The sequence below is a fragment of the Podarcis raffonei genome, chromosome 10, assembly GCF_027172205.1.
Source record: "Podarcis raffonei isolate rPodRaf1 chromosome 10, rPodRaf1.pri, whole genome shotgun sequence".
Classification (NCBI taxonomy): Eukaryota; Metazoa; Chordata; class Lepidosauria; order Squamata; family Lacertidae; genus Podarcis; species Podarcis raffonei.
In genome coordinates this window covers 37,258,024-37,283,304 of record NC_070611.1, presented here as the reverse complement: position 1 = coordinate 37,283,304, position 25,281 = coordinate 37,258,024, and the positions used below count along the sequence as shown (strand labels likewise).

Sequence of the window (25,281 nt, the reverse complement as noted above, 5' to 3'; positions counted from 1 at the left end):
AATTTTCCTCTGGGAAAGAAAACGAATGTGCACAGGGGGGTTTTCTTCCAAAGATCTGATTAAAAGCACAGTGATCATGTGTGGCATTTCAATCAGTGAATCGTCTTGCACATTCACCAAACCCAACCAATCCATATATTGCATGATGCAATACTTTTGCTCAGATTCCGACTGCACACCTCTACCATAAATACTGCTGAATTAAATTCCGCAGCAGATTATCCCACACTGTAGCCCTTGTCAATGTGAAGTCCTCGTTTATCCAGTGACATATGGTGTTTCCAGAAGGCAAGCATTATTTCCCTCTGCCCTTTCCTTATCCTTTTAGGAACAAACATCAAAGAAGCACACTCTGAAGATCTGAAAGCATGGCATGCAGCAAGAAAAGGTTCAACAACACACAAGACTATTCTCACATTACAAAGAGGTGTATATGCCGGCATTTATAAATAAATATAACCTTCCACACATCTCAAAAGAACATAAATGCCTTCAACCAATATAAATTGGGCTGCATTACACAAATGTTCAGAATTTTTTGTTTGCACAGACTATAGAAGGTAAGCCACTTCCTGAAGAGCTGGGTCACTTGGACTTTATTAAAGCGGTTCAGAGTACCCACAGTGGTTTTTTATAGTTTCTAAAGCTCTCAGCAACCTCAGCTTCATGCATCTAAAGGTGACTGCATACAATATCCACTTGACATCTGGTGGTGGAGAGAGGCATGGACATCAAGGATCATTCTCCATTTGTTATCCATACTAAAGAGGTATTCGAAAATGTATTCTTCAGCAACGTGTCAACATTTTTATCATATAAATTCTAAGGGGTCTTCATATATTACTACTGTGTACACAAAAAAAGTATAAATCAAAACGGTGTTGAAGAAAGCCTAGATATTTGTTTTTGTTTTTAGATTTATAACTGCACCCTAACAATGCTTAGGGCTGAGAAGAAATCTGCAGGAGCCAATAAAATTATACAAAATTAAACTTAAAATATTTAAAAAGCCATCAGATCACAGTTTTAGTAACACGCCTATACATTTCCAGCATAAATAGAGCAGCTGGAGAAAGAGGAGAGGACGGGGGGGGGGGGGGGGACTGTGAGTGCACAAGGGTGTTTCCCATCCTTTGGACCCCCTGGGAAACTCAACAACTTGCTGTACCTGGAACGATGTGTGGAGAGTACAGCTGAATAGGACACAGCTGTGGGCATTCTGAGGAAGCGCCATGCACCTTGTGCCTGCCCATAAAAAGCAAGTCTAGATAGCTCAGTCAGTAAAGCACAAGACACTTAATCTCAGGGTCATGGGTTTGAGCCCCTCATTGGGCAAAAAGATTTCAGCATTGCAGGGGGTTAGACTAGATGACCATCATGGTCCCTTCCAAATCTAAAATGCTATGGTTCTAGTGAGAGATTAGGGTGATGTCTGCTGAACTCTTCTTTTTTGTGGATGAGCTGAGTTTGTTTGGAGGCTGAGAGTGGAGGGTAGTCCAAAAGAGAATGAACTGCTATTGATTTACATATGTATAATAGTAACTTTGTATTAATGTAACATTTTTATATGTTACTGTGTATTTTTGTAATGTTTTGTTTAAGTTGTCTGTTGTTGCTTCTATTTTGTACAGTGCTTAGAATTTATTTTAAAAATAATCAAGAAAAACCAGGGTCTCTGGAAGATACCACGCGCTCACAATAAGTTCAAACAAAAGCATTATATATCTACGTGCCCTGGGCAAACAGCATAGGCAAACGGAAACACATTGCAAGCTGTGCTCCCAAAAAAGTAGAAATAATGAGTCTCCAAACCAAAGTGCAGCTAGTTTTTAGGAACAGTGAGAGATGTTATTACATGGGCTGCTTTTTGAAGGCACTAGGATATCAGCACAGCTATATTTTGTTTGATGGATATGTTGCTTTGTTCAGTAGGTTTTTAAACGTGCTAAACCACCTGGTGCCTTTCAGATGTGCTCCAGTGGTTCTCAACCTTGGGTCTCCAGATGTTTTTGGCCTACAACTCCCTTGATCCCTAGCTCACAGGACCAGTGGTCAGGGATGATGGGAGTTGTAGGCCAAAAACATCTGGGAACCCAAGGTTGAGAAAGGCTACAAGCTTCCATAATTCCTGACCATTTGCCATGCTGGCTGGGGCTTAAGGGAATTTGAATCCAATAACTTCTGGAGGGCACAAGATTGGGGGAAGGCTATGTTAAGCATCCGATGGCATATAACAGCAGATGTTGTATGCTGGGGTCATACTGCAGACTTTTGAGTGGACTACGGCAGCAGTAGATTCTTGTCTGCCATTTTCTGTAGTATAGAAAACGTACAAATGAGGCAGAAATGTTCAAATGTTGCTAAAAGAGTTAAGCAGTTACAAAATGTGCTCAAATGATTATGCCAAGTCTTTCATTTGTTTGCAGTATTATTAATACCTAATAGTGCCTTGCTAAAGCAAACCCAAAGCCAAGAAGCATGTTTTATTTCAAACAGAAGAAGAAAAAATAAGTAGTACATTAAAACTGCAGGAGGGGACACACTTTGCAAGCGAATTAACTAAATGGATTTTATGAGCAAAATGTCATTTAATCCCAAATTAAGCCTCTGGAAGGTCTAAGCAGCTTTAACAATCCAGCAGTGGAAAACCATCCAATACTGAATTCTATTTGTAGTATAAATAGCAAGCTGGCTCTGGGATTGACAGAAAAAGCTATCCAGATGTAACTGGAATCCAATCAGCTGAAGTACCTGCCAGTCATCAACTGAGTCAGCATTATCTATATTTCCTCTTTTTATGTGCTGCTGCCTATGGATTTATCCCCTTTTATGTTTGAATTGAGGAGATGAGGAAGAGGGAAGGAATGACATGATAAACTGTTTCATACGGCTGGCCTACACATTACTTTCATCGCATAGAGGAAGCTGCAAATAGTTTCCACATGATAGATTTTGATGGCAACATAGTATGTTATAGTGCTCTCCCCTTTCTTCTGCCTGGTATGGAGATTGGCTGCTTCCAGTCTCTAGGAACCATACAGACCAAATCTTAGGCTCCATGGTGCTTAGTCAGCAATGGGATGTAGGTTAGGAAGCATGTTGATCCTGGTAGCTGACTTGCACATGGTTTTCAGCCCACATTCTCTCATCTAGAGTGTACTTCTTGCAACTATTTGCATTATTCATATTAACTAGGGACAGACCAGGGTTTTATTACAAGCCAATAATATATATTTTAACTCTGGCTCAAGTTTGGACTTTGGCTGCAAACAGATGTAAATTTACCTAGGAGTAAGCACCACTGAACACACTGATTTACTTTCAAGTACATACACATAGGACTGCACTTTTACTATAGAAAGGTACCCTGAACATGCTGTTAACTCTCCTTATATTTAATGCCCATCTCATGCAAACCAGCAAATTTAACTCCAAAAAGTTATTGGGGCACTGCCTCATTCATTTGCCTATGATGCAACTGTGGGATGCTTGATTTCCTATAGGAAGAGAGAGAGAGAGAGAGAGAGAGAGAGAGAGAGAGAGAGCTGCTTGGAACCACAGTCTGCTTTGGTTACCTGCAGTATTCAAGTTTTGTCTAGTAAACTTTTCCCATGAAAAATAAATGTTTTCAAAAACCATTGGGAACAATAACAATTTGTCTGATGGCCTTTCTTTTCTTTGGTGTCTTTCTCACTGGCTGTATTGGATCCCCTGTTTTGTCTGTGCTTGGCTTCCCAGCGACAAAGATGCATGAGCAATGTATTAGCAGTATATTAGAGACTGCAGTTTGCTACTCGAAGAGTTCCATGCATTTATAGATGTGTGAGTTCATTTCCTTCCTTAAACATCTCTTCCACCTTTGTAGTTTCTGAATTCTTGGCATGGCACAGTTTGTGAAAGCGCATTGCTACAGATGCTGAACAACCCTCATCTTAGCGCATGATGCCTTGTCATAGCTTCTTTCTTTGAGGCTTATCATTCGTCTCAGTCTCGTAAAACAGTGTTATCCTCAATGCGATCTTTCTAAAATTGCTGCTTTTAGGATTAACTTTTACTGGCTTTTTTTTTTTTTTTACATTAATATTATCAGCAGCCTGAAGCCCCCATGACTGCAGCTTCACGGAATCGTAAATTTCACATTGTTGGTGAACACTTCTACTCCCCTGAGACAATCTAGGGTAAGGATAATGCAATTTATATTACACATTGAGAAATGTGAGAATTCTCCATGGAAAAGGCTTTTCCTCAACCACTGACAGAACCCTGAGCTAAACAATGCATGGTGGTTGCAGCTAAAGGATAAGCCAATAGCAGACTGCAAAATGCACCATACACAAAACAAGCTTCAAAGAAATCTAAGTTTCCATGTTGATGCCAAATTCCCAGGGAGCCTCAGCTACTGAGATTTCACCTTCCTTTTTGAGGCACAAAACTTGTAGGATAAGTTCCAGAGAGTGGGTATCCCAGGTGAAATGTTACTTCTCCCATGTGGGAGCAATGATGTGCCCACCCCAAGTGTAAGAAAAACCAAGGGTTAGCCTTATAAATCATGTAAACTACATGTGTTGGTCTCACCCTCTCTCTCTCTCTGACTCTCCTGCTTTGGAGTTTGGCTTTTCCATTAACTTTCTATGTATACTACTAAGTGGAAATTGGAATGGAGCACTATTAGAAGAAGAATGAAAGGAACAAATTAAAATTATGTGCAGCAAGTACCATTTTCTTGCTATGGGTAATGAGTATCTGACAATCCATTTATCAGCAAGCTCACTATAAAAAGGTGCAAAACCTTCAAGCAACAGTAAATTACCGCAAATGTAATACAATAATTTGATGGGCTGGACATGGGTTAGGAAGAGTCCTCCCAAAGCTGAAGATTTGTTAAATGCATGTTGTTTTAAGACTTAAGAAATTATAAAATGACATAAAATTCTTTTGATATACTTCTGAATCTCTTATATAGGTCAAAACATTTTAACATTCTTAATATAGCCATTAGATCCTCAGCATACAAAGCTATCAGAAACTTTACAATTGATAAATGGTAGCCTCAATCAAGTGAAAGGAAGGGGTGGGGGGGGGGACAGAGATCCTTGTGGAGAGAATAGAACAGGAAATGCTTATTCCATTTCATGGTATTGTAGCTGACATAGTGACTTCTTTGTTAAACTAATGTCAGGAAATCAAATACTTAGCAGTCTTTTGCCTTCTAAAGGCAAGCTAATTCTAAAGTAAACTTCTAGAATGTTAAGCACCTAAAGAGTTCAATTGTTGATTCTGCACTGGAGACTGTAGGAACCCCTAACCTATTATGCCATTACGCAAAAAGCTATTTGAATGCCAGCTTTTGGAGTAATCTTGTTTAGCTTTAAAGTAAGAGATTTAGCCATTCCTGCCAGGGAGCAGACTATGGCTGAACCAGTTTTAGCTGTGAAGCAATTTGGTCTTTGTGGCTGAAAGCATTCTTTTTTCCTTCTGTTTCAAAAACAGCATATTCTTCAAACAAAGTTCAGTTTCACTGGATTGTTTTTTTTTTAAAGTAATAATTACTATGTATTTTGTCAAAAGGAAACTTTTTAAAAAACGTAGATATACAGATGAAACACAGGAAAAACAAAAGTAACTGAATTTCATTTTTGGAGGGGGGAGAGTTGGAATCAATCTTCATCGGGTTCTCTTTAGCAGGCTTGCTGAAGTGCAAATGTGTTTCCAGCACCAATGAATTAAACTGCAACATTCTTTTTTACTCTGTGTGGTTCTGGTGCAACAAGCCAGCCATTATGAAATACATTCCTGTCTCATTAATGAGCTAAGCTTGGGAACCCAGCATTTTGGAAACATAAAGAGACAATTTATAATGAGACTTCAACTCAGTGGGAAGGCTGAGGACGGCAGCCTCCTCTCAAAGTTATCATAATAGAAACTCCTTAATGAGTGAAAGACCTTCTTGAAGAGACTAAAAGCACCCTAAATATGAAGAGGATATATTATGTTACATGTATGCCCACCTTGCTGAGTTTCAGCTGAAGTAAAGGCCCTTTTGTGTCTTAGAAAAGCAGGCTGGTGCCAGATTTACATATACCAGAAAAAACAGGGCAAAGTTTACTGAATAGAATACCTCAAGCTCACACCTTCAAAGTGTTAAGGGACCTGCAGTGCTCCAAGGCAAAATGAAGGCTGGCAACTGACAGCAATGGGGCAGAGTCTAGATCATGGGTAGGCAAACTAAGGCCCGGGGGCCGGATCCAGCCCAATCGCCTTCTAAATCCGGCCCACAGACGATCTGGGAATCTGTGTTTTTACATGAGTAGAATGTGTCCTTTTATTTAAAATGCATATCTAGGTTGTTTGTGGGGCCTGCCTGGTGTTTTTACATGAGTAGAATGTGTGCTTTTATTTAAAATGCATATCTAGGTTGTTTGTGGGGCCTGCCTGGTGTTTTTACATGAATAGAATGTGTGCTTTTATTTAAAACGCATCTCTGGGTTATTTGTGGGGCATAGGAATTTGTTCATTTCCCCCCCAAAATATAGTCCAGCCCCCCACAAGGTCTGAGGGACAGTGGACCAGCCCCCTGCTGAAAAAGTTTGCTGACCCCTAGTCTAGATCAGCCAATATTTCCAATGGGCAGAAAAAAATGGAAGCCAGCATTGTTGATCCCCAGTTCTAACCTTCAGGCTTACAGAAGCCTGCTTATAAAATATGTTGTCACTCACACCTTGAATTGCTTACTTGTCAGGATTGTAAATGACATGGGACTGCAAAGCCTCTGTCATGTGCTTGAGAGGCTGCCTCCCAAGAAGATCATGATGAGTGGGTGGGGAGACCACCCTAGTCCCATCATTTGGTCAGAGTAGGAGCAACATCATGGAGCTTCCTTCTCCCCTCCCTGCTGGAAGGGGAGGCTGGTTTGCTCCTTGCTTCCTCCCAAATCCTTCTCCTATTGTGCGATGTCTTTTAGACTGCGTATTTTATTGATTGCTGTAAGCTACTGGAGAGGAATTTTTTTAGATGAACAGTGGGGTAAACATTATTTTAAATACAATGGTTCAGCAAGAGATCTCCAGGGCACTTCTGTTCAGAATCCTCCATTTCAGGATCAATTCATATTGGTCCTTATGAGGATAAATGTCAAGGAATCTATTCATAACTGAGGATAACCAGTGCCCAAGGCACTTTTCGGGATATTTGCGAATGTGCGATTCAGCTCTGCTCCAGGAGCTGTTTAAGTCCTGCAGATCTGGAACACCCAACTGTCTGCCTACCTGGCTTCACCTTTACTAGATCTTGCCAAAGTAAGATGAATGGGAATCTCTGGCTTCAGTTGCCACTGCCTGCAGCTTCAGTCTTTATTGTGGCAAACCTTACACCATGAATTTCAACCCACCACGACAACACATCGTTACAGTAATGCAAATATACTCCCAGATTTTAAAAAAATAAATAAATAATGTGCGAATTGAAATGTTGTATAAATACTTTTGTCACTTTTTCAGTTGTCTGCTATGTACCGGTAAATGCCTCCCCACAAAGACAAGCAATGCTAGTGCCTCTGCCGCTTTGATGAAGACCAAATATATTTAACGATTGCATAATACTAATTATGGGGCAGTAGCTTGCATGTATCTGGCACCAGGTTCAATTCCATGCCTCTCCACTTGAAAGGATCAGGCAGCAGGTGACGAGAAAAGTTTCTGTCCCAGATTCTGAAAACATGCTGCCAGTTAGATCAAGCTAGATCAAGTGTGGAGAACCTTTGGCCCTCCAGATCTTGCTGAACTACAGCTTCCACATTCTCATCAGTACTGTACAGGTAGTACCCATTAGCAAAGTGCAACTGTTGCAAAAATCAACGTTTGAGGCTGAAGGAAATTTCCATGCGGCAGTGAGAAAACAAAAGGTGTTTATTGTTAGCAATAAAGGCTCAGTGCGATTACTTTGCAAAGGCTGAGCAACCCCCCAGGGGAGGGGATCATATGCATCACAACCATATGACTTGCACGTGCATGAAGACATACAAGGATCCTGTTATGGAAACAGAGGCCTCAAATGAATTTTGCATGATTGATTGATTAAATGAATTTATATACCACGCTATACCCGGAGGTCTCAGTATGAGAGGCAGTATAAGAGATGCTGTGAAAATGCCCTGCATAGCTAGTCCCCCAGTGCAGATACATGAATGTTTACACAAAATTTGTCCCAAGCTTTTGCACTCTCTAAATTCCTAAAGGCAGCAAAGAGAAATAAACATTCAAAAGTGAGAAATGTATGTTGCAGCTATGTCATTTCCAGTAGCAAAAACACCCTCGTATTTATTTTAGTGAAACCATGCTACTTACTGTTGAAAAGCTGTTGCAGCAGAATTTCCAAAAAAAGAGAAAAGGGCAGCGCCTTACAGAAATGTTGAAATACACTTTCATGTAATTAATCTTATGCCTTTAGATGTATTAATATCAGAGGCAAAATTTTTGAACACAAATGTCAACCCATGAAGTTAACAACAGGAAGTTATCCTTTGTAATAACCCTGAATCAGGACTGGTTTCAGCAGAATGAGCTGGTTAAAGTCCTGAAGTGTACCAGTTTCAGGACATATGGTGATAGTAGCAGTGCTGGGGACATTTAGACACCTTTCCCATCTTAAAAGCAAAGCTAATTAGTGCAGTGAGGAGAAAAGTTCTGCCCCAGCCTTATCAATGATGTGCTAGGTTTCTACCTGAGTTTGTATTTCAAAAGTAAAATGCAAAGGAGCTCTCATCTGCAATCTATAGTGACACCGTTCATTCTACCACCTGTATTTAGATGTGCAGCTTCAGACTAAGTTTGTACAGAGGGATGGGCCAAAAGCTTTTAATCTTGGTTGTGAAGATCAGTGCTATCTTGGCTTTGAGAATTTGACACACATCCCATTCCTTAACTTAAAACTCACACCAACACCACCCATTTAAAAAAAACCCTTTGATCAAAATACCATTTTCATTATGCACAAGTTAGTTTTGAGTCTTCCAATGCTCAGGGTGCCTACACTGTAAACTCACTACCTCATACCAATGTAATGTCCTAATTTAGGATAGTTCAGGAATAGATCGAAATATGTCGGCTCTAGAGGAAAGGAAAGGCTGAAAAGATGGCTGCTAGGTTGCCAGCAGTCAGCCTGAGGGCAGATAAGTAGCTCTACAGTTCATTAAAAATGCCAGTATCCTTCATTCTTTCACCCAGGAGGGGTTCCCAGAAAAATAAAATGCAGAGACAACATTCTAAACACTGGCATTTATATTTCCCTAGAAAAACAATAATTTTATAGTGCATATTTACTTTGGACTGGTTGTTCTTTTGCAGATATCTAAAGCACTTACTAAAAAAACATTCACGATCCAATAAAGCATGGGGAATTGAGAAAAAAACATAGGAAGGAAAAGATACTAACCCCAGTTTAAGCAGACAATCAAAATCCCACATTGCCACCACTCAGAATGGCCTGGCCAATGACACTAATGACCTGAGATGTGTTTGGTTCAAGAAAGTGAACTCCAAGGGACAGACAGGACTATGTTGTGCTGTCTCGTGTTCCCAAAGGGGAACTAAGGTACAGCAAGAGTGTAATTGGCCAACTAAATGGAAAGCAGCACCCTGAATAGTTTGGTGCATTGACTTTTATGACAAAGAAGTCTTGTACGTATACACAAACATGGGACTGAGTTGGAAAGCTTGCATAGGAAGCAAAAGGTTGTAAGAGCGAGCTGAGAAGCAGAGGGGAGAAGAGAAGATCTTTTCCAATACTTGTGATGCTAAAAATCAGTTAGCAGCCAAGCTGCTAGGAAGGTCATGGCATCTGACCTAGAAGAGGGCACTCCTTATGTTTTCATTTTGAAACTACAGAATGCACCCATTTTTAAAATGCCTGCATGAGATCATATTGACTCGAAAACAACTCTACCTCTCAAAACATGTGCTTTGGCTCCCTTCCAAGAGAATTTTCTCATGGTATCTGACCCATGGGACATAGCTGGGGTCACCCATGTACTCTTCCTCGGGTGGACCTGAGCAGAGATTTCCCAGGAGACACTTTTCTGAGAAATATTCCAAGATTTTTCTTTTTCTCACACCACCTTAAAAAAAAAAAAAGTTTCACAGAATTCCCCCCCCCATATATCCACTCCCTGTTTTGTGGCAAAAATCATTGCCCCTGCCCCAAATGCCTTGGAACAACTCCAGGCCATTGCGGATGCTGCAAAATGGCAGCCAAGCTGCCAGTACAATTCCTACTGCTGTCATTCACAGTGGCAGCAGCCACAACAGTGTACTACCAACACAGCTAATGGTAAGCCCTACCCTAAGAAATAACTACATTGTACTGCTCTGCTCATTTGTTAAACTTCCCGCCTATGGGAAGAGCTCAAGAGTCATATGAAGTTAAGGCATATCCTCAGAAAAGGACTGAGTGGGTAAGTCGATATTTTCATGGTAGCTAGCATATCCAAACATATATCGCATTTCCCCCAAGAGATTGTTTACAGATATAGAACCAAATATTACTCTTGAAAAGTAAAAAGTAGCCACAGTGGCTCACATAAAAAAAATCAAAATTACCTATTAGAGTAATGCCATTATTAGACCAACCAAAATGACATAAAACTATGTGCAAACTTTCAAGCTCCCTCGACCTTTTCCCCAGGCTAGATGGTTAAAGAAAAATGCAGTAAGGAAGAGAGAGAAAGGGCTATATTGCTCAAGTCATGTCTGTATTTGGCAATAATCTTACGACAGAATGTTGGAGAAGCTAGTAAACTCTCAAAGAAGCCCTTTCAAAAAAAAAAAAAGCAGTTCTTACTCAGCTCTGCTTCCTTGGGTTCTGCATCACTGAGCCTGATGAAGAGTTCTGCGGAACCTGGAATTTCTATTTTCTGACATTTTGGTAGGCCTGATAAAGATATTGCCCTAATAAAAGGTAAACTCGGAAAGCTGCCTGCGGACAAATGCCGGCGCCCTCGGCCTGAAAGCAAGATGAGCACCATTGTCGCCTTTGACTGGACATAACCGTCCAGGGGTCCTGTACCTTACCTTTACCTTTTTTGTTGCCCTAATATGTATTTTGAAGCATTATCCAGCATCCCAGATGAAGCAGAAAGAACACTCTGGATGTTGTAAAATATTGGCATCTAGAAACACACAGTTTCAGTCATGATTTATGGCACTGGGTGGAAAGCAGGGCTGTGGGGAAACACACCTTGACAGAGAAAGTTCTGTCTGTGCCCCAGGATATTCTAATGATATTCTCTGTGATTTTTTGCTTTGCTTCATTTATAGTGAATTTGCTATGTATGAACCACTGCTCCTTCTATTGCTATAACTTAGAAACATTCTCTTCCCTTCCCAAGGTCATAATATAACAGGAAATTGTTTATTTTGATTCAACAACCTGGTTTAATAAATCCTGCAACATACTGAAGACAATATTACATAGCTTCAAAACCTACATGAGGGACAAAGAGAACTCAATAATGAGCGAGACTCTCCAAATTTAGAACTTATCCATGTAAACAAAAAAATGTGAACAGTGCGCAAGTACTTCTACTGTAAAACTGCACTGCATGTCAACATTATACAGCAACAATACAAACAAAAATAGCTACTACCAAGAAATTCAAGAGGGAAAACTCTCAAAACCATATTTGAGTGTGACTGAAGACCACTGTGTCCCCATAGTATAATCTTACATTGCTTCCCAAAGCTGGGATTTCTTTTTTTCTTTTTTCTTTTTTGTGGGAAGGTGTTCCCACAGATAAGGAGCCACAGAGGGGGAGCCACAATGGACAAGGCCCTCCCTCCAGTTGCTACAAAGTTGACCTCAGCAGACCAGACAGGCTTCATCTGAAAACCTCAACATACAGGCAGGAGTATATTGGGGAAAGGTATATACAGGTTCCAAATTTTGAGCTTGATAGCAAATTGACAGCCTGTTCTTTCAGAAGAGATATCACAGCCCCTCCATCTTATTAGGCTTCAGTTTCTAATTTCAACTTATTGGCTCTTATCCAGTCCACCACTCATTGAAGCACCAATTCAGAACATGCACAGCCATACTCAGCTCAACTGTAACAGAGGAACAGAGCTGGGTATCATATGCATACTGATGACACTCCGCCCCAAATCCATTCCCTAGTGGCCATTCCCTATCACTTCATATAGATGTTAAACAATAGTGGGGGAAATAAGATGGAGCCTTGTGGCACCTCACAGCATAACTTCCAGAGGGTCAAAATGCAGTCACCCAATGATACTCTCAGATACAAGTCTCATAGGCAGGAATGGAACTCCTGCCTCTTGTTCCAAACCTGCAGAGACAGTCCAGCATGATACCATGGTTGATGGTATCAAAAGCCACGGAACCAGGTAAAGCTAGAAGGGTCACATTCCCTCTGGCCCACCCCATACAAAAGGTCATCCAATTTCCTCTCACCAATCAAAGCAAAGCCACTATATATTCCATTTCAGAATGCATTTTCTGATATGCTGTTCTAATTTCCCATCCTACCAGCTGGCTTGGTTCAAATTATTTCTTTTAAAATCTATAAATGCATTGTGATCAGCAAGTTTCCTGTCAGCATTAAAGGAGATAATCCAGGATTCTAGGGGTGAGATGATGATAGATGATAGATAGATAGATAGATAGATGATGATGATAGATAGATAGATGATAGATAGATAGATAGATAGATAGATGGCATAAAGTTACCAAAAAAAGGGAGAGTCAGAAGTTACTTGAAATAAGAGAGGGGCACACAAAATTACTACCTAGGAACCATCTAAATGCTAATTAGCAATAGTGTTAGAGTCTTGAATATCCAAGTATAATAAATGTAAATTGTGGTATATTTAGATTTTCTGCTTGCACAGGTGGCAGCACATTCTTCTCAAAATAAAAGTGGGCATCTTAAACCATGGCACTTAATACTAGGTCTGCACTTAATTAAAATGTACACAAACATCTGTGTTTCTCTATTTAGAGGACAGACAAAGGAGACCGACAAGGGGAAAGGGTAATTAACAGGTGGTGTGGGCTTCCGACTGACACCTGACTGAAGTTATAGCACTGACCAGCTGCCTCTCACACAGCACAGGTGGCTACTCATGGTAATTACTTCCACTATCTAGTGAAGTCTGCAACAGTGACATTCCTGTATATGCGCACCAAGAATATCCTTATCTCTTGTGAATGAAGCTGGGAGATTTCCAAGATTCCCAGGATTCCAGGCAATAACTGGTGTCCTGCCCTTGAAAATTCTCAGGAAAGCATTTCTAATTTTCACACTGAAAAAGACTAGTTTTGGGGAAACTCTTACTTAAGGAAATATTCCAACTGAAAAGCCAAGTGCATGTGAAGAATGGTTCGTTTTCGTTTTCTGGGAATCAGTGATGTTTTTCTCCTGATAACTTACACTAGCAGTCAATCCCTGCTCACTCTCAGCTTCAGGTAGAATGGGCATATGTGGACATATGGATAGGATTATGAAGATATGCAAAACGGGTTGCAAATGAGTACATTAACAGAGAGGAAGTACATTTGCTCATACTTTTATTTCCTATCTAATAGCATGGTAGATTTTCATCATATATAATGACATGAGAAACATTAGTTGGCTTATCCAGTGATTTCCATTGTTATCCCAACATTATCTTACCCTGTGTTTAAATTCATCCACAGACAGACTTCATTTTAGCATTTGGCAATTTGCTTATCTGAATGATACATGTATTGCAATAAATTTATTATAACTATATTAAACTGGCTTAAAAGGGTCCTCTTTTATCAGTTTGTTCAAATTATCATACCATTCCAGGAAAGCAAAAAATACCTTTCAAATATGGTGTCTCTTGAAACACTGATCTTAAAAGGCTATTTAAAAAAAAAATACTAGTCACACCCTGTAAGCCACAACTGACTGATATTATAGATTCATAGATTTTTCTATTCATCTTCTAGGATCAACGTAAGACACAAACCCACAATCTGAATAAAGAATGCATCATTTACTCCAGACAATATATGCTGAAAGATTATGCACTAATGTTACCAGCGTATAATAAATCACATGGAATATATTGTCAGATTGACATCTTGAGCTAATCAATAAAAGCAAGACAATGACTAACAGCTGAATCTATTTTCATGCAACCTACAACCCTTAACATAGTTCATCTTGTTAGGTGTGCCGCAGCATGATAGGGATGGAAGATAATTTAACCTTGCATCAATTCGCCAGTTAAATTCCGCAGTGATGTCAGAACCACTACATCTGCCTATGTTTCAGCTTTTTGTAATAATTATATGCTGTAATCAGTTAACGGATGGCTAGTGTAAAACCAACTCACTTTAATGATCTAGAGCAATGACTCTGACCTGACATGGTCTTTTGCAATTACTGCAGCTCATCGGTGTGTGCTAAATTACGCTGACAATGCTGCCACTCTTAAGGACATTGTGCATCCACCCCTCTTTGCTAATAGCCAAACTCATGAGATTAGACAACTTGCGCCACAAACTGCAGTAATTGTATTAGCTCCTAAAGGTATGTGTCTAATGGGAATTCTGCCTCATTTAGGCATCGTGCTCCAGCTGAAGTACTTTCATCAAGCTGTCCATCATTCCCTGGATAGGTTTTCAACATTTGCAAGCCTGCTGGGAAAAGATGTGTGGTGTTTTATCAGATGTTCCAACTTCCACAGGTCAACTTCTGAAAATGCCAGCAAGGAAAGAGCTAACAGCATCAATGAAATCTGAATTGCTGCTGGATATTAATCTGAATATAAACTTTTCTACTTGTGCAACAGTAAAAAATAATAACTTTTTGTTACTATAACTGTGGCACACGTAGCACAGATCCTAATTCAAACACACATAGGATGTAACAGATAAAAAAATATTGCTAAGACTCAGAAACTGAATAGATCGCTACAATAAATTTCACAGCCAGCAATCATACTTGCCTGGCATGGATTCAGTACTCCCATTACTGGCTAAGGGATGAAAATGAGCATAAACTCACAGGAATCACCATAACCTAGGGAGAGGCCACCATATGTTGCTGGAAGACAACTCCCATCATTCCTGACCATTGCTGGGAGTAGTGAGTGCAGGTGTCCAGCAACGTTCTAAGAGCACCACGTTGGTTACGTCCATCATAGCCAACATAATGGAACACCTGCTATGCATGCCATGACAGGTCTGCTGATTTTTGACCTCTAGTACAATTAAGCAATTAACATAAAACAGATATTGCCCTGGACTACTACTTCTTCTTCTTTTTTTAGATCACCACATCTTAGGACATTGAGGAAGACAATTGGCTTAATTATGTTTAAGTGGGTGCATGCCTGCAGCATTGCAGCAACCTGACTGTTCTGTATAACCTGTTCATTTGAAGGCAGACCGGAAACAGGCATGAGTGGAAACCATACAGCCATTCAAGAGAAGTGGTAAACAGGCTAAATCAGAAACACAAATAGGTATTAGTGCAAGAACTCCAGAGCACTCCTGTCCTTTATCTTCATCGCAGGGCTCAGAACCCAGCAGAGCATAGAGAAACCATCTGGTGCTCTTTAGAGTCATAGAGATTAACTTTAGAAAGCAAGGTCACAGGAACCTTCCAGGCCACTATGCAACTGCAAACTGCTGACACAAAATTCCTTACAAAGCCATTTTTACGTGAGCACACTGAAACCGCACCGCAAAATCCACAAAAGTGCAGAATACAACTGGGAGTTGCATGCTAACCCACAATCAAGCTTAGAAGTGTCAGATTGGGTCAGACTGTTGAGAAAGGTCAAGATTTTTTTTAAAAAAGATCATCCACCATCTACTCTAACACACACTAACACCACTTAAAACAATCCAGAGTCTAGCTATAAAGATTTTTATGTGAAATATATAAACTAGTTGCCAAATACCTCTTTCTAGAAAGAATCTCCCAAATATAGTTTGGACTAATTTGTGTCAAATTTGGGTTTTCTTAAGGTTGTCCTTTCATGCAACATTTTGTGTCAGTCATCTAAAAGGCAACATCTATTGAGAAGGGGAGAAATTCATCTGAATGCATGTGACAAGTCCACCAATACCCTGAAGAATAGATGTGCCTGAGAATAAGCCATAGTGTTCTTGAAGTTGGCAATTGGCATGTAAAGTCAACATGACAAGCAACCTTTAACACCATCTGTACAAATCCCCATGAAAACTTATATTCTCACCTCATGCCTCAAAGAATAATTGCACCCTAGGGAAACTCTAGAGGACATTCAAATGATTTTGCTTCTTTGCTTCTTAAGGTTTGAGTTTCTGACAACATTATGCTTATGCCTTGTCATAAAGGGCAAATGTGTAATAGAAAATATTAATATTCCCTTCACAGAATAAGCTGATTACTTTCCAGTGGAACCATTTTAACTCATTTCAAGATTTGATTACTATTGTATATGATAAACAATGTATTCTATAATTCTTGTTAACTTAATGAGATAGGGTTTTAGAGCTGACATAAATCCTATCTAAAACTATGTCTATAGAAGAGAGGGTGAGTAAGAAACAGCTTACATAAAATGTCAATAAAATACACAGAACAGGAAAAAATGCAATCTAAACCCAAAAGAAAACCTAACTCTACAGAAAAAAATGAAAGGCTTTCTTCAAAACAAAGAAACTCATACAGCACTGAAACACAGCAAAAATACAAAATATGAACTAGCTAAAATCAAAGGATAAAATGAACAGCATAACAATTAAATCGCAAAAGCAGTGCTAAAATAAACTTCACTGCTCATTTAAACTATATAAAACAGATGTCGGTGAAATGTTGGGTGCAGATGTTTCACAATTGGGGCAACCACAACAGAACATGCTCACTTTCTAGTAATCAACTCTGTGTGGTCAGAGCACGAAATCCATGGGTCAGGATGGCATTTCATACCATATCGACTACCAAAAATAGGGGTCTTCTGCGTCACTTTTGTGACTGATTTTGAAACTGAAACCCAGTGATGGAGAAACTTTCTTCCCAGGTGGTGGGAAGGGCAAGAGACAAACAGTGGGTGGAACAATGGGTCTTGTAAAGTAGATAACATTCTGGCCATTCAAAAAGCAAGCAGTTTCTATACACAATCTATACACATAATGCAACAGGCATTATGTTTCAGGAGTATGTTCCAGCTAGCAAAAGCACTAGAGGAAAGTACATGTGTGGATTTGAGAGAGTGGTGTTAGCCAGATAAAAAGGTCTAGATTGCTTGGGATTGAAGTTCCCCACTCCTTTTCCACTATGGACCTCCTTCTTCACCAGGATATTATGCCACACAACCTTCAGAGCTTTGTCTCGTGGAACCTTGCAAGGTGGCATTTCAGCACAGTGGCTCCCAAGTATGCAATGAGCTTCCCACGGAAATACACCAGACACTTAAGTTGGTGAGTTTTCACCAGGTGTTAAAATATTTCTATTTGCTCCAACTTTCCCTGCTCTTTGATATCAGTTGAATGGTCAGTTATTACCATTTTGATATGGTACTTTGAATTGTTGCTTTGTATTTGATGGCTTTATTCTTCACCACCTTAGGAGGTGGTATTGAAATATTTTAGATAAATAATATAGATAATAAGAGGGGAATAATCATCACAGCTCTGTACAGATTTATTCCTTCCAGTTGTGGTTCGATGACCCGACCCCCGCGAAGTGAAATGAAGACACAAGGACAAGTGATATAAGGTTGATGGGCTAGAAAAGGCCACAACTTTATTGATTACAGCAATGAAAAGGTATTGGCTTAGGCATTGGATCGAAACAAGTGGGTTTATTCACCAGTAGGTGGAGCCTGTTGATGCTAATCCAACTATAGGCTCACCCCTGCTGTCACCGAGGGTCGTGCCATGGCCTCCCGCCAAGCAGGCATCAGACAGAATACACGACCGCCAGATTCCTTTAACGGAATACCCCTAAAAATTGAAGGCATAGGCGATGGCCACACCTAGCACTTCGACATACAACACATTATTCCAATGCCTAACCTACCCACCAATACCACAAAAGTTGTGACGATTGCTATGAGGTAGGCGAAAAAACCAAAAAGCCTAATGCCAAATGGAAAAACTCCTACCAGGCCCCCCGGGCAACCAGGGCGACCAACCTAAGGTCCATAGCAAGGCCAATCACCTAAGCCCTAACTAAAAGGGAGTGGAGGGTGGGTGACTCACGACGGGACGAGGAGAGGAATGAGGCCAGGGAGAGACTGGCGCTGCAGCAAAAGGCTGCTGAACACGCCCCCTCCGCGGCACCTGGTTGGGTGGCCATCGGGGGAGGTGTGAGCGCCAGCCAGGTGAGCTGGAGTCAGGGGGCGACGCCCCCTGCTGGGCGGTGCTCGGGCTCCCGCCCACAACCACTCCCCTCTCTTTCAGGGAGGAGAGTCTTTGTGTAATACCTGCCTTCTACAAATCAACGATCTACAGTAATTGCCATTTGTATCACTATAACTATACTACAATAGTATATCATGCATAACAACCTGAAACATTGAAAGCTATGTTGGCTTATGCTCTGGCTTCACAGTTGGTGGCAGTAATGCTTCTGAATACCAGTTGCTGGAAACCAAACGAGGGGAGAGTACTCATATCCTGCTTAAGGGCTTCATTCAAGGGCATTTGGTTGAACAATATGAGAACAGGATGCTGGACTGGATGGGCCATTGGCCTGATCCAGGAGGCTCTTCTTAACTACATTGTATTCAGAAGCCAACTTGAGTAACATTTGACTTGACATGCTGAACTGGATTTGTCAAGCCAAAACTATTCCTGGTTTCTGCTGAACTTCCTCTCGCCTTACAACAACAGAATAGTTTCCCCCAGAAAGTCTTGCTAAAACTTTCCTCTTATGTCTTTAATGCCCAGAACTGTAACAATAAAGAGCTGAGACTTCCCATATGGCTTAAATGGAATCCTGAAAATTCTCCATTGCTCCATTTTTCACAATAAGTTTCCAGGCCAAATGGCAATGATGGTGAATGAGAATGAGTCTAATCTATGTCCCAAAGTTGGAAAGCAATTTCTTAACTTCCCCCTTTCCTAACCATGTCATATTTAGCCAGGGTGTAGTATTGCAGCATTGACAACATTAACCATAGCTAATGTGAACCAGGTTCCTGCAAACCCGATTCACTTGGTTAAATTAGGACCCTTTTGTGCTAATCATGTTCCATAGTGCAGACACATTGCTAAGATATTTAACTGAGAGGGAGGGGACCACAGCAGCCTACAACCTTTCTGACTACTTTAGCATGATTATGAAATTGCAGTGCTAGATTTGTACTGAGACTATAGATACCAATTCTTTATCACTCCCTTTCTCTATCCTTGCATTCTTTTCCTATCAAACTTTTGGTTTACTGAGTAGAGAACTGCCACTCATGTAAACTGCCCAGAGTGGCTGGGGAAATCCAGTCAGATGGGCGGGGTATAAATAATAAAATTTATTAGTAGCAGTAGTAGTAAAAGATGAAGAATCGTGAAAGAATCTGCTCCAGACATTTGACCTAAGTACCAACCATGCCTTTGTTTTTTAGAGAGCACCTGTTGTTCTCTAGAAGAAAGGAAGCTGCAGAGCACAAACAAATGCAAATATTTGTTCAGACTTTCACACGTTTATAATGAGATATAAATGCTGGATAAATTAATTCTCAGCTGAATAACCCTGAATGAAGGGACTCCACAAGGGAGTAATCAGTTGTGGTCCCGATCTTTTATTTAGCCCTTCAAAGTGTAAGAATCCACAAGACAAACAAAGGCCATGTTTAACAGTTTAGTGCACTTGTGTGCGCACATTTGTCTCCAATCACTTATGCGTAGATAGCAAAATTGGCAAGAGGTCAGGCTGCATTCTAAATCTAACAATCATTTACTACATAGCAGGTTGTTAGGAACTAATTTTTGCTAGGACACAGTCGTTTTCTAATTATGATTACAGAGTGTTGTCCTAAGTGCTGCAAAGGAACCCCTTGAGCTCAGGAGCACCGATGGGTAGAGTCACAATTGAAGACTGAAAAATCCCCAATGTCATTCTTAAAAAGCTAATTTACCAAAATGCTATGGGGATTTTATACAATGGTGCTTGATCTTTAGTGATTATTGTGTCATTAATGTTTGAGTTTTAAAAACAGACAGAAAAGCTGTATGGTGTGATGTGGCGGGGGGGGGGAATGAATGAATAAGGTTAAACATTTCATTTATCATATTATGACATACTATCCTAAATATCTGAGCTGAGCACGTTGTTTCACTCTAGCCAATTTGCTGCTGCTACAAGTCTTGCAACTCAACTAGGTATTCGAAAATTGCAATGATATTTCTAGATTACTTTTCTGATACCAGCTTGCAGAGTTTCATTAGGCAAAGTTGACTCTGTACTTTTAAACACACACTTGCTTTGAGAAATGTAACTTCTGGAGTAGCAGAAAAAAGAAGGAAACTGCAGACTTGAAGTAATATTTAGTTCAAAGTGAATGTGTGATTTTTTTTTTCCAGTTCAAACTTAAGGTGAAGTGTTAGCTGTGTCACTCTTAGAGCATTAGGTTTCCACAACTAAAATTAGCTGCCATATAATTTCATTAAATATGCTATGACACTGTGGGTATAACACCAGATTACATTAACAGACTGCATTATCACATTTGTGACACATTTAATGTTACAGATAACTGGAAACGTATTCCGTATGAATTACACATTTTCCATTTAAAATAATAATAAGGAAAGAAACTTTTTTTCAATTCACATTTCAGAAAGCATGGTTCCTGACCTACTCATAATAATGGCATGTTGTTTGGTAGCATTTCCTAACACTACGTGGTGTGCATTCAGATCAGATAATTTCTATAACAGTGACTTGAACATATAATGCTAGGCATTTAGCACTGCTGAATTAATAACATATCCAATAAAGAGCTAGTTTCAATGCATTTTAAATCAAAATATTGTTGTGGCCTCTGCCCCATTTGCTTCATCTTTCCCCCACCTTTTTCAAAGGCGGAGCACAAAGGCTCAAATTAGCTTTGTAGTACTAATTGGACAGAATAGTGCAATCTGCAAAGTTGATTAATGGCCCTGTTCTCAGGCTGGGAATTGCAACTGCAAAAGAATTAGGCCTCTGAATTTGCATAGTTTCTATAATTACAACCCTCTTCAAATCTCATTTCCTGGCTGAATTTTGGCTCCACATTAATGTTTTAGTATAATTTGTACAGATCTCGCTGCTGACATGCAGAATGACGGGATACACAAGTTACATGTACCTGGCAAATCAATCTAACCACAAGCAGTCTACTTAACACACTTGTAGAAGTTGGGGGAAGCTATTCAAGAAAGCTTCAATATAGAGTATTTTCCTCAGTCCAGTCAACACACCCTTCAAGCCAATCTTGCACAATATTGAGGTGCAAACACAGTTCTTTTCAATTTATATTTAAAAAATAAAATAAAAGTAAGAAAATCATTTTTAAAACATTTCATATCTCTTTTAAGACTGTTACATCACCTTTAGGCACAAGGCTAGCTGCCTATTTTTCTGGCCAGCTTAACATTTTTCATCATAGTGAGTGGCTTCAAGCATACCCACTGCAAAGCAGCTCTAGGAGAGCTCCACTGTATTCACAATTCAAGATTAAATATGTCACCCCACAACACACATTAAGGTAAAGGGACCCCTGATCATTAGGTCCAGTCGTGACCGACTCTGGGGTTGCAGTGCTCATCTCGCTTTATTGGCCGAGGGAGCTGGCGTACAGCTTTCAGGTCATGTGGCCAGCATGATTAAGCCGCTTCTGGTGAACCAGAGCAGTGCACGGAAACGCCGTTTACCTTCCCGCCGGAGCGGTACCTATTTATCTACTTGCACTTTGACGTGCTTTCAAACTGCTAGGTTGGCAGGAGCAGGGACTGAGCAACGGGAGCTCACCCCGTCGTGGGGATTCAAACCGCCAACCTTTTGATCAGCAAGTCCTAGGCTCTGTGGTTTAACCCACAGCGCCACCCGTGTCCCATAACAACACACATTAGGGCTGATTAAATGACTGTGCAGAACCATGGTTCTTGCTCACAGTGAAGTTGCCATGAACAAGTAAATGCACTCTGGGCCAGTCACGTGATTAAAATCAAACAGGAACATGCAAAGACACTATGAGACAGAGGACATATATGTATACCCCAGGGGGTCTGTGTAACCACCCAAGGGGACCATGGCACCTTTCACATGACAAAAACTACCATAGAGATATCAACATTTTCAAAAGTAGGAGGTCCAAGGTTTGGCTTTGGAAAACAAAGGGTCTGCAGTACAGAGCTAACTGGGAACCAGTGCTGTATAGAATCAATGGTTAATAAAGTCAATTATTACAGGGCAAAAAATGTGCATTTTACTGCCTCCCGCCCCCCATCATTGGAAAAGAAGCTGTTAGAGCAAGTCAGGAATAATACTTGCCCAAGAAGCATTTAGTGGACAGCACAGCAAGGTGGAAATGCCAAATGCCAGCTTTAAGAAGAACCACTGTGGAATGAATTGAATTCTATTTCTAAAGGTAAAGGTAAAGGTACCCCTGCCCGTACGGGCCAGTCTTGACAGACTCTGGGGTTGTGCGCCCATCTCACTTAAGAGGCCAGGGGCCAGCGCTGTCCGGAGACACTTCCGGGTCATGTGGCCAGCGTGACAAAGCTGCATCTGGCGAGCCAGCACCAGCGCCACACACAGAAACGCTGTTTACCTTCCCGCCAGTAAGCAGTCCCTATTTATCTACTTGCACCTGGGGGTGCTTTCGAACTGCTAGGTTGGCAGGCGCTGGGACCGAGCAACGGGAGCGCACCCCGCCGCGGGGATTCGAACTGCCGACCTTTCAATCGGCAAGCCCTAGGCACTGAGGCTTTTACCCACAGCGCCACCTGCGTCCCTTAAGGTATTTGTGTGTGTTTTTTAAATATGGCAGGATTTAAGTGATTCTTTATTCTTTTAGATAAACGCACTTCATCAATGTGGTGCAGAAACTGATACATCCAAGTCACAGTTCTTACCTTATAGACAGCAGGAATGATTTGGTGCATTTTTAGCCTATGAAATACAAAGACGTCGTAAACGGCTGAAACTGCTAGAACAGTCACTCCTTGCTCCTTCCACAACATGCTGCAGGTGGCGCATAGCCCTGCACCCAAGATCCAGCCCCAGGTTCCTTCTGAGTAGTTCCTTGTGCAGCAGTGTTTAGTATAACAGACCAGGGAAAGCAGGAAGAAAAGGCAAGCTCCAATATCAGCCCTTCCTACAATTCCTGCAACCGCTTCAGTATGGATGGGATGCGAAGCAAATAGCAAGCCAGCCAGTAAGGTCCAATATCCATCGCCAAACAATATTCGGGAAAAATTTGTGAAAAGACCTGTGACTGCAGCATGTAAGAGGACATTTACAAGGTGGTAGCTCCAAGGATCCATTCCTCCGATAGCATGGTTAATTCGAAAAGAGAGCGTACAGAGAGGTCGATACGACTTGTGACTCCCACTGTGAGTAAGGAGAGTGCCCCAGAAGTCATTGTAGAATATCTGAGTCCATGGTGTTTCAGGAAGAAGATCCTGGTTTGTCTTGATAGCTCGGCTAAAAAATAAGAGCAAACAGAGAAAGAATCAGACTACATGACTACTACAGTCAAGATTACTAAATTATATGCACATTCTCTCTTCTTCTTTTTCTAAATTAGCACAAAAAATATGTAATATCAGAGCTATTCCACTTCTTAAAATTTCATACTTTGCAGTACAAGCAGTGTTAGAAGTATCTCTTCTATTGACTTTTTGCTACAATAAATTTCCATATAAATTGGCTTTTAAAACCTTAGAAACAGATGTTATGCTGGATCCATTAAATTAAAACACCCTTCAATGACATTCATCTGAGTCTAACCCAGAAGCAATCACTTATGAGTTGATGGGTTATAATTAAAACGTAAAAGAAATATGAGTAGCTGACAAAAAAAAGTGTGGCTTAAACTAGCAATTCCTTACCAGTTCCAAACTAAAACCCCAACCGGCCTTTTGCACACCTATTTTAATTTACATGATGGAATTAAATTTGCTGACATGAACTAGCAATAACTACACAAAGTTACCAGATGTATGCAAATTTTTAATCCACAGAGAAATTCCTCGACAGACACAACAAATCTGTCTAATAAAGATAATTCTGCATTCCATGTTTGACCAACTATAGGCAGCTAAAAGATTATGGATTTCACAGGGACCTGAAGTCAAGTTTTGCTGGTAGCCAGTTCCATCAATTCAAAGTGACTGTTTTATTTTGTCCCTTCTAACCCCATCTTTTCCATAGCAGCTTCCGTACAGGTAATGGCATAGGTATAAACTCAGTTTCCTCAGCTACTGTATCATACCAGCTGAAATGAAACACAAATGGAATCTCTCTCTGTGTGTGTTTATTTTTGCATAAAAGGAATCTGTTCCTGGAGTGAGCTTATACACATACATGTAGAAGAAGAAGAAGAGTTTGGATTTGATATCCCGCCTTTCACTCCCCTTCAGGAGTCTCAAAGTGGCTAACATTCTCCTTTCCCTTCCTCCCCCACAACAAACACTCTGTGAGGTGAGTGGGGCTGAGAGACTTCAGAGAAGTGTGACTAGCCCAAGGTCACCCAGCAGCTGCATGTGGAGGAGCGGAGACGCGAACCCGGTTCCCCAGATTACGAGACTACCGCTCTTAACCACTACACCACACTGGCTTGGATGCAAAGTTATTAAACTTGGGTTCCCTTCCCAATTGTTAGTTGCAAATATCTCTCTATTAGCAGGTCTATAGGTAAATCACTAAAAGGATATATAACTATTAAGCACAAACACACAATACAGCCAAGTGTTACACTAGACAACTTTATCTTACAAATGGGATGGTGATATTGGGCTTAGGTTGGCAAAGAAGATACAAAAAGGATGTTCTCCCACTTTTTGCAACTGAATTAATGGAAAAACAGATTTATTCAAAATTTCAGACGCAGCTATACGTTTTATGACCAGAGTTCATTCCTGCAGTGATGCAACAGAAACTGAAAGAAAGAAAACATCAGAGATCCTCAGACACATTACTACCCATCCTTTTTGCCTTTTTTTTTTTAAAAAGAACATTATATATAAGTGGATTGCTTTCAGCAGGTTTGCTCCAAATAGAAAAAATCGCTGCCGTTATTGAATTTGCTGACATTGCAAATA

The 25,281-nt window shown here is 40.5% G+C and overlaps 1 protein-coding gene across 1 annotated transcript in view; it reads right to left on the bottom strand.

Moving 5' to 3' along the window:
- TMTC2 (transmembrane O-mannosyltransferase targeting cadherins 2) overlaps positions 1-25,281 on the bottom strand; it is a 182,277-nt gene that overhangs the window by 81,219 nt on the left and 75,777 nt on the right. Inside the window, exon 2 of the mRNA XM_053407294.1 lies at positions 23,092-23,662. Coding sequence (XP_053263269.1) covers positions 23,092-23,662 — 571 coding nt within the window. The remainder of the gene's footprint in view (positions 1-23,091; positions 23,663-25,281) is intronic.